This window comes from Sciurus carolinensis, chromosome 4 (genome assembly GCF_902686445.1).
Source record: "Sciurus carolinensis chromosome 4, mSciCar1.2, whole genome shotgun sequence".
NCBI classification, from domain to species: domain Eukaryota; kingdom Metazoa; phylum Chordata; class Mammalia; order Rodentia; family Sciuridae; genus Sciurus; species Sciurus carolinensis.
The window spans coordinates 71641024-71651938 of NC_062216.1; the positions used below are offsets into that span (position 1 = coordinate 71641024).

The 10915-nt window shown below is 46.9% G+C and overlaps 1 protein-coding gene across 1 annotated transcript in view; it reads right to left on the reverse strand.

Annotated features, from left to right (window-relative positions):
• The window catches only part of Ano2 (anoctamin 2), a 352538-nt gene extending 344930 nt beyond the window's left edge, over nucleotides 1-7608 (reverse strand). Inside the window, exons 1-2 of the mRNA XM_047550120.1 lie at nucleotides 7588-7608; nucleotides 6708-7034 (exon numbers count right to left, since the gene is read on the reverse strand). Coding sequence (XP_047406076.1) covers nucleotides 6708-7034; nucleotides 7588-7608 — 348 coding nt within the window. The remainder of the gene's footprint in view (nucleotides 1-6707; nucleotides 7035-7587) is intronic.
• Nucleotides 7609-10915: the final 3307 nt, after the last annotated feature.

Genomic DNA, 10915 nt, shown 5'->3' on the forward strand with positions numbered 1-10915 from the left:
GTAGCCGTCACCAAGGAACAGTGTGAACTGGGGCATCATTATAAACTCACATGTCACTTCCCCTGCATTTGCTATAACCCCTCCCAGGAATGCAACCTCCACCCCACTCCTGAGGAGTGGATAGACTAATTTTATAATGGAGTCAGCATGGGCCTAGAGATGCCCATCCCATAGAAATACACCGCTGCCCTCACTCTGGCACCCAACATCTTGCTTTCTGTGGATTCCCCAGGCAAAACGATGGTCATGGAGACTCCAGTGGGCACTGTCACCTTAGAAAACCAAACAGAAAGGTTTTGCTAAGGATTTGAAATCCTAGTTTCCTCAAGGAAAGCAAAGTCAAAGCAAGAATTGGGCATGCTAAGAGGAGGAACTGGTTAGACATGAGATCTATAAGAACATGAGAGACAAAGGCAAGTCTAAGGGTTGTATCCAGGAAGCTGTTGATTATACCACATAAAGAGAGATGTTCACACAGGCTGGCCTGGTGCTTCAGAGAGGCCAGAGCAGCCTCCCATAGGCCAAAAAACCCAGGATCTGGTAGCTCACTGCTCTGGCACCATATGCTTCTCTGGAAAAGGAAGACAAAGTATCCCCTTATATCTCCGCCTTTGGAAAAATAGCCCCTGGCCCCAGCAGAGAAGCTCTGTGAATTTTGAGAAGGAAGGAATAGGAAACTCCTACAAAGAGCTTAGCAACTCTCCCTGGGATGAGAAAAATCCCAGGAGATCTGAAGCTCAGATGGGCTTCAAATCCCAGCTGGATCACTTAATAGCAATGTTACATTGGCCAAGTCACTTAGCCTCTCTGAGCCTCATCTCCTTAAAAGGATGGTAATGTAGGATATGCATGAAGACTAATTGAGCAATTCCAAGTAGAAGAAAAAACGTGCCTTATGAGGCACACAGAAGATACTAAAGTCAATTTCCATCCTTAAAACCACATTTTAAACTTGTCAGCTTTTTCCCTGCTGTGCGCAAAAGACCTGACCAGAACAACTATAAAGGAGGAAAAGTTTATTTGTAGGCTCACAGTTTCAGAAGTCTCAGTCCATGCACAGCTGGCTTCATTCCTTAGGACAAGGTGAGGCTGAACATCATGGTGGAAGAGTGTGACAGAGGGAAGAGGTTCACATGATAATCAGAAAGCAGAGAGAGATAGAGATCACCCCTTGCCAAATACAAATATATACCCCAAAGCCACGCTCCCAATGACCCACCACCTCCAGCCACACTCCACCTGCATTCAATTACCACTCAGTTAATCCCATCAGGGGGGATTATTCACTGATTGGGTTAAGGTTCTCATAAACCAATCATTTCTCCTCCAAACCTTCTTGTATTGTCTCACGCATGAGCTTTTGGGGGACACCTCACATCCAAACCACAACAAAACTCTAAAGACAGAAGAATATCCCAAAGTCACTATCACCTCATCCCAAAGACCCTGGATAATGGATGGTCCTATCAGCTGTTTAATCAGGTGTAGAAAAGTGTTCCTGGAAAGGACTTGAGAATGGGGGTGATGACAGAGGTCAAGAAACAGGGGCTGCTGGTTTGAAGAAAGTGAGATGCATTCCCTGGACTCAGTGCAGTGCCTGGGGTCAAACTGTCAGATGCCCAGGCTCCTCCAGACCCACAGAGGTCAGGATCAGGTGTGAGAGTCAGTCTTCGATTTGGGGAAGGGGTTTCCTTTCTGCAGAGAAAGAAGGATTTGGATCCCTCCTGGTTTCCCACCTGACTCCAAGTGGGAGAAGAGAGCTTAGCCCACTGAATGAAGCTGTGGTCCTGGGACCTCTCAGCTGGCACACTGCCCTCTCCATGCCTGACTCTGCTGAAATAACCCATGGGCCTGCTGAAGATGCCAGACTACACCAAACAACTGGCAGCTTCTGCTGCTAGTTCTCTAATGCCCAAACCCCAGGAAAGCTAACTCTGAACAAGTGTGCACCTGGCCTCCTTTTCAATGCTCTCTTCCATTCCCAGTGTCAAAGACCTCACTACCCACAAAGATGAAATTGTGAGCCAAGCTTGCTGGAATTTCAGAGCCTGTAGGGCAGGAGAAGGTCTTGCCTCAAAGTGCACAAACACCTTCTCCTGCCCTCCCACATGAACGGCACTATGCCTTGCTTTGGGGGCTCCCCTGCCTCCCTCCCTCTCTGGGAATACCCATGCATCTGAACCTCTGCCTCCTGTCCTGCTGAATCTTTGGGTAAAGGCAGGAGGTTTGGAAGACAGTGGGAGGAGGTAGGAAGGTCAGACCTCTCCCAGTTATCACAGGAGGCCTATTCAGTTCACCCTCTCTACAGCCCCAGCAGGACAAGAGGAAACTCACTCTGGAAGCTCAAGCCTGAGTACACCTCCTGGGTAGTTTAAATTAGCTTCCCATCTCCAAAGAAATGACCCTCAGTTATATGAATTGGTAGTAAGGGTTCAAGAGTCTTTGTCACCTGTAAGCATTTCCAAGGATGTCTCCAAATGAAATTCTAATCAAACAGCAAAAACTAAGTAAACACAGAGGCACACTATAGCACAGTCATCTGATAAAATACAGGAACATCTTTAAAATATGAATATGGACATATCAATACATGTAAAAATGCACAAGGAATGAAAAACTAAAACACCAAATGGAAAGTATATACCTATCGTCCTCCTGTCAAAAGCCTGCCCAGATATCAACAAAGGTTGGAAGTGAATTCAGAACCTATTCAGAGTTTGGTGGATGCAAAATTCTTTTAATCTGAAAGGCTAAATGGATAATTTTCAATGTGTCTCTGGCAGAGACCTGGTTCTTCTCCATTTGCCTTAAAGTCAGTGAAATCAGAGCCTAAGAAAGACTCACCCAAAAGGTGGGGAAAGTTGAGCGGGTAGGGCTGCACCTGCTCACCAAATGTTGCCAGTGCAGTCAGGCAAAGACCCTCTCCCACCGTTCAGCTGCTGCTCAAGTCCAAGGCCAAGCACCTTGACATGGAGAAGAGTCATTCAGGACCTCACAAGTCCCAGCTGATGAATCCCCAACCAGTATTTAGCACAAAGATGCTACTGAGGAAGGGTGGGAGACCAAGAATATCATGGAATACCAGTCCTGAAGGAGGGGACAATCCCTTCTCAGCCCCTTATTATCAGAGAATGACTCAGTAAGCTGTGGTGGCTGCAAACAGCTTATCCATTAGAAATAACGGATGGGATGTACATATGGAATGTGAAGGGTCTGAAAGTCATACTGCTTAGAGAAAAAAAAGGAAACAATGAGCTACAAAATAGAGTGCTTTTACATAAGTTTAAAATACTTATGGTTCTGAGAAACTGTCACCACCAAGAGGAGCCTAAGGGGACATGACTGCTAAATGTGATAAGCTGTCCTGGCTGGCATTCTAGAATAAAGGACAGTTTTAAAACTAAGGAACCAGGCATGGTGTAACCCTAGCAACTTGGGAATCTAAGGCAGGAGGATTGCAAATTCAAGGCCAGCCTCAGCAACTAAGGGAAACCCTGTCTCAAAAATAAATAGGGTATGGGCATGGTTCAGTGGTAGAGGGCCTCTGGGTTCAATCCCTAGTACCACAAAATAAATAAATAAAAATTAAAACTAAGTAAGTATGAATAAAGCATGGATGTTAGCTAATTATAATGTATCAGTATTGGTTCATTAATTGTAACAAACGATCCACACAAATGTAAGATGTTAATAATAGGGGAAACTGGGTACACAGGGTAGGTGTATAGGAACTCTCTGTACTATTTCTTTTTTCTGTAAATCTAAAACTATTCAAAATAATAACGTCTATTTTTAAAATGAAAAACAAAATTGCATACAGCAAAAACAGTGCTATACATTTTCCAGAACCATGATGCACTGGAATGACTGCCTGTGGAGAGAGTAGGCAGTGAAGAGTAAAGAGAATTTTTACAGAAACAAGAGGTTCCTCTGTAGATCAGTGATAATAATGAGCCACAGTCAAAAAGGACAACTAACTCTTCACTGTGAGGTCCCAACACCATCATAACACTTTACTTTTCAGAAAATAGAGAATCCTGCAAGACAGCAGGTCAAGATGGCTCCATGAGTGGTGGAGGTTGTGATAACGGAGGGGTCTGGGGGAGGCTGAGCAACCTGGAGTACTCATGAAGGAGAAGAGTTAAGTGGGTCTTAAAGCCAGGGGCGAGATCTGGGAGGGAGGAGCTTTGGGTGGCTATTAAACAGGAACAACAATCCAGGACATGATTCATGCCCCCATCTAACGACAGTCAGCCCCAGCATTACCCTGTGCCCTCCTGATTCCTGGCCATAACCAGGAATATCCAGGAGCAACCACAGTGAAACATGCTAGAAAGCAGGGAAGACAAACAGACACTAGTGAGAGGAGCCAGGACATTCCCACTTGAATTTCAGATCAACAGTGAAAATTTTTTAGTATAAGCACATCCCCAATATTGTATAGGGCATATTCATGCTGAAGAAGTTATTCTTTTTTTGGCGGGGAGGGGCAGTACCAGAGATTTAAACTCAGAGGCACTTGACCACTGAGCCACATCCCCAACCCTATTTTGTATTTTATTTAGAGACACAGTCTCACTGAGTTGCTTAGGGCCTTGCCTTACTAAGGCTGGCTTTCAATTCAAGATACTCTTGCCTCAGCTTCCTGAGCCACTGGGATTACAGGCATGCACCACCTTACCCACCAAGAAGTTATTCTTTGTTGTTCTGAAATTTACATTTAACTAGGCACCCTGCATTTTTATTTACCAAACATGGCAACTCTAATAATAAAAACAGCAGTAACACTTACTCATTGTTACTAAATACTTTAGTTAGTTGCTTTGTCTCGTCTCCATAATAACCTAGTGAAGAATGTATTATTCTCTCTTTACTGACAAGCAAACTTCAACTCAAAAGGATCACATAACCTAGCCAAGGTTCCAAGGCTGGTAGAAGCCAGGCCTAGGATCTGAACTATCCTTCAGCCCTCAGAGATCTCCCTCTTGAGCATGACACATGCCGTTTTCCAACTGAACCCTGAGCAAAACCCTGACCTCCACTCCCTGAGACCGCACAACAGGCAGGCAGACTACAGCTCCCACAGAGGTGGTGAGAGCCAAGAACTTTTTGCACGATCCTCAGAACATACCACTGTCTTGGATAGTACCTTCTCACTAGACTCCAAATGGAAGCACCAAGTAAGCTTTGGGTTTCAAAAGGTGAAAATCAGTACTCCCCACAGCAAGGGAGCCCACTCTGCCTACTAGAGGGAAGGCCAGTCCCAGAGGAACATCTCCTGCCTGAGAGGTCTGGATAAGCAACATAGGTTGACACCAAAAGGACATGAGCCGAGACACAGGACCTCCACCAGGGGACAGAGGAAGAAAGGAATGATCTCTGGGAGTCCCTCCCAGTTTGAGGACAGCATTAACTTGAACCTTACAAATCAGATTTCAGATGAGAATGACAGCTGAACTTCAAGCATGACATCTTTTAAAATAACTATAATGAGCACTTATTAAGTACCTACAGTGCACCAGACATTGGGCTAGATATTTTCATTGCCCCATCTGATGGTAAGAGATGTAAAAACCACCATTCAGCAAGGCATCTATTATTTTGCAGATAAGGGGCTTGATACTCAGAGAAGCCACTCATCTACTCAACTAATATTTATTAAGCCTCTACTATATACCAGACCCTGTCTGGCATGTCTTAAGTGGTGGTGATACAGCAGGGAACTAAACAAGATCCCTGCTTTCATGGATCTAGTGGAGACACAGATTAAATAAATAAATAAATAAATCTATCGTGTTACTCTAAGTAGCAGGGATAAGTGAGGTAAAGAAACATAAAGCAGGGGCAAGGGACAGAAAATGACGGGAGAGAGGGTATGTCATCGGGCATGACTAGGGAAGATGTTTGGAAGGAGGTAAGATTGAAGCTGAAGGAAAGGATGAGCTGGGGAGAGTACCCAGGACAGAGGGGACCACTAGCCCAAAGACAAGGCAAAGGTGACCTAGCCATAACTGAGAAAAAGGCTGGTGGCTGGGAATGAATAAGTGAGGGATTTGGAGGAAATAACAAGGACAGATCATTTTTAAACCATCAGTGTGGATAAATGGAAAGATAAGTGGATGGATGGATGAATGGATGGATGAATGGAAAGAAGGAAGAATGGATATGAGAAAGAATTTTCATGGATTCTCTTGGACTGTCTGCCGACCAGAGGTGAAATTATATATACCTTACAAGTTGGTAAAATATGTCCTATCAGTTCCCCAAAACGTCCCATGTCAGCTCCTTCAGGGGGCCAGAACAGACACTATCCTTAGTAAAGAAGATCCCTTTATCTCTATAGAGGAATGTAGAGCCAAAGTTCAGCAGGCAAACCAGGTCTTCACCCCAAGGAAACCATTATGGAAAAGGCCACCAGTCAGGACTTTTAGGAGAGAGATTCAGAAAGCAATGCCTTGCCTTGGATCCCTAACCAGGCCAACTCTCCATGAGCAGACTGGAACACCACTGCCATCCTACTACCATCTGGAATGGCCTAGGCAGAGGCATGAGCAATACCAGGACCTTGGGCAAGAAAATCTGGTTTTCTAAGTAGAAAAAAAAAACATTTTTTTAAACTGCCATCTGCCAGGACAAAGCTCCCTGCAGGTGGCACTGACTACCACGAGCCCATTCTACCCCAAGACCCTTGCCTTGGACAGCCTCACCTCCAAGTCCTTCTCAAGTTCCAGCCCAGCAGCCATCAGGTTGTGCTCAAACTCCTCCCGTTGCTCCCTCCTCTCCTCCTCCAGGGCATCGAGTGGCCCCAGTTCAATGTCACCAGGGCCCCCAGCATGGTGTTCCTTGTTTGTTTCCCCATTGGAGATGACAGCCAGCGAGTGACCAGGAGAACCTTGGCCCAGGTGTGCCCCACGTTTCCGGTAGTGGTAGGCAAGGACATAGTCCACCTTCCTCTGGTTGTCATGGAAGTGCATGCGACTCAGACGGGCCTCTGAGGACACAGGCTCGTTGGCATCTAGGTAGTTATTGATGACCTGGCCAGAGAAAATAGGACAGGGATTGTGAGTTCCAGTAAGTAAGGGGATAAGAGTGGAGATGGCTATCTTTGTGCTCAGGGATTGGGAAGTAGACTAGGAAGCCAGTCCCTTAGTCCCAGAAGCCCTTCTGCCCCAGTGCAAGAACAGAGCAGCCTGAGTTCATCTGTCACACAGCCCACACAGCCCTCCACCCACATGTCTATAGTCTGGACATCAGTGCCTTCACACACGCTCTGCCATCCTTCACACAGAGATACTCACACCCACAGGCTACACACACAGCAGCAGCAAACCCTAGCACATCCACGCTGCCTGCCCCCCAACCACACACCCACTCCTGCACGTGCACACACAAAAGCACCTGCAAATGCATACAGTCACCTCTACTCACATCTCTCTGCACCACCACTTCTACACACACGTGAAGGTATTTAAACACATGCACGTCCCTTCCACATGTGCTATGACACACCCATACACACTCACCTCCTTGCAGATCTGCACATTGGCCTGCAAACACTCTATGCATTCACACACAGAGAATACTCACAGGCAGGTTCTCTGGATCCATTTGGAACAAAGGCCAATTTCTAGTCACCTGGCCCACCCACAGGAATTCACTCGACACTCTGCCCTTCACAGGCCCACATCCTCTTCTTCCTCCTCCTTTTCAGTCACTGGTGAGGACCCTGTCAATGACAGCAGCCAATGACAGCAGCAGGAGGAACTGACTCCTTCTCTCTTCCACTCCAGACTGGGAGGTGGAAAGAAGAGGAGGAGAGAGAACAAGGCGGAGCAGGGCCGAGACCTGCCCCCCTCCCTTGGGTGTTTCCCTGTTTTTTACTGGTTTGATACCCAGCTGCCTCTGCAGCCACCTGAGAGGTCACCCAGGCAACCAGATGAAGTGCCAGGCACAGGGGAGAGGCTCAGAATCACAGAGGCAGAGAAGACAGGTTCCTCAAGCCTGTAGGAGGAGAGCCAGACTGACAGGTGGGATCACCTGGCCTCCCACACCTCCTCTCTGGACCGTTCCCTAACCAAGAGAATCACTGTTGCCAGGAATTGCCTCATTTGGAGGGAGAAAAGAAAAGGACCCTAATAAAACCCCAGGGTTTCACACAGGAATACACACCAGCCCCCAACTGGAAGAAGTCCCAGGTGAGAGGCTCCCTTGGGGCCTGTCAGGGTGGCCCCACTCCCCACCCAGTACTCACAGAGCTGGTATGGGGGCTTTCTCCACTGGAGGCCTGGCCAGAGTCTCCACTGGAACTGCCCTGTGGACTCTGGAACTGGGGACCTGGCACCTTGAGGTATTGCTGTCCATTTCTGGGATCCTGACCCCCTCTGACCACTGATCGAGGGCTCAGCCTGCGTGGAGAGCCAGGGAGCAGAGGGAGATCTGTGAGAGGAAAAGACAGGAAGCAAAACAACTTTAGATGAAGGGAAATACAAGATACCGAGAAACTGAGGCACTGAGGAGGAAAACCTCCATGACCCTAAGAAAATGGCTCATGTTTTCTTACAGCCTTAGTTAACCAAGTTCATATAGGCCACAGAGGAGTAAAAGAAAGTAGGAAATTGCCACCACACACAAACACACACACACAAACACACACAGGTCTCGAGCTGCCATCAGAAGTTGCTTCCAATCATAATCTCTTCTCTGTGCACAGGGGTGTGGGGTGCACATGCACATGGAAAAGGGATTGAACCCCAGGGCCTGGCACATGTTAGGCAAGCAGTCCACCACTGAGATACTGTCCTTACTTTCTCCTTTAGAGCATAGGGGCTGGCCATGGTGTCCACTGTCTTGGACAAGAAGAGAGACGTGGCTGTATCAGGCAGGCAGTATCAGGGGACACCATCTAAACTGATGCTTATGCTTGAATTGACAATGGCTTAGGCCTTCGGACTTCTCCCAAGAAAGCAAGGCCAGCAGCACACTCAGATAGAAAAAGCAAGGACACACAAAGGATGGGCCTACTTAGAGCAGAGGCATCCTCTGGACAGGGGCCATCCTCCAAAACTTTTAAGGGGTCCTCATGTACCTGATGCCTAAACCAAGACCTCAGAGTCCCTCAGTCCTTTCTCAGCCCTCCCTGAACAAGCCTTCCCACAACCCACAGTGAGAGAATAGGGTTTTTCAGAAAATTCCTGATGTTGCCCCCTGAAAAGAAAAGACCCCTACAGGGGATGGAATTGCAGAATGTTAGAAATAGAGGGGATGAGAAATGAAACATGGCAGCTCCACTTTGCACAGAGGAGACATGAGTTGATCAGGCTCAATCTAGTCCCGTCTCTGAGAAACACTCTGTAACAAAGCAGCATGCCAGTATACTTGGCCATAAACCTCAGCTTTGCCACTCAGTAGCACTGTGACCTCTGAGCCTGTCTCTTCAGCTGTAAAATGAGAATCCCAAACTTGCGGGATCCAAGCAAGAACAAGAAGAAAAGAATGTATTCAAAACATCCAGGTGGTGTCAACCAATTAAAAATAAATAAATAAAAATTAATGACCTAAAAAAAAGCATTCAGAGCAGTGATTAGCCTCTGAGTAGGCAATAAAAGGTGGTAATTATAATTATTTTTCCTATTTTCTTTTTAAGTTCTATATAAGCAGAAATAACACCTTAGAAATCCAGCTCATTCCCAAGCACCTGCTGAATGAATGAATGGGTGAATGAATAAATGAGTCAACAAAAAGGAGCTAAGCTGGGTTTCTTAAAATCTTTTACTAACCAGTACAGCAGTCCTTTCTGTGCTCAGCTCTCTGCTGGACAGTTCCAAGGAGCCTAGAACATTTGGTCCCTGCACTTGAGAAACATAATCTCTTTATGAAGATGGAGCTGCATGCTGGAAACATAATTGTGACCAGCAGGATAAAGCTTCCATAACTTACTTCTGTAGTGTGGGCTCTTGTCTGTATCATGGGAAGGAAGTCAATGCAGGAGGAACTAAGCCCAGAGTGTTCTCAAGGGGTAGGTAGCTTCTGAAAACCAAGGCTGGCCACAAAGGCCCTCCCCAGGGGGAGGACAACAGTGGGCATGTGTGCTGGCAGGGCAATGGGGGTCCTCCAGCTCAGGCAATAGAGAGAGGCTTCTTCCCTTGTGCCTTTCTGCATACCTATCCTCAACTTGACCCAGGGCAGAACTTGGAACACAAGGACTCTCCCCTACAGAAATCTTCAAAACCTCTGGTCTGAAAAGTCCAAGGCTGTCCAGATATTTGGGCAGGTGATGAGGATGACACTCACTCCAGGACCACCCTTCCTTGGCAGCTGTCTTCAATCCATGACTGTGAATCAGGGTAGCTCAGACTCAGAGGTAAACCAAAGCTTTGGGCAGGCCACTCTACAGGAGCCACCACCCCCTAAAGGGGCCAGCTGGGGCTTGAGGCTGATATCCAAGGACCCCACTAGCCATCCTGGCCAATCCTTCAGCTTGCTCTCTGCCACATGTCTCACGGCTCTCAGGGGGTCTGCTTCCATGGCATCCTCTCTACTCCCCAGAAGTTAGAACACAACAGTTCACTCATCCTGCACCAGAAAGGCATTCCAAGTAATAATGACACAGATGTGGGAAGATGAGAGAGCTGGCTTGCACCATGAGAGATGGCTAAGGGGTGTGAGTGCAGTCTGGCCATCAGGAAGGATGGGCCAGGTGATCATGCTCCTAGAGGACTCTCTCAGAAGCTTAGAAGTGAATTGAGGTCTACAAGAAGTCAAGGCCATTGTACACAGTACATGTTAACCCATTTGAAAATAATCTTTCATTTTCCATTCTTGCTGTCTTGAACAAGAGATCCCTGAGTGTTCATGGCTATGAGTGTCATGAGGGCAGAGAGTGTGACTTACCCATCTTTGTATCAATTAGATGAAT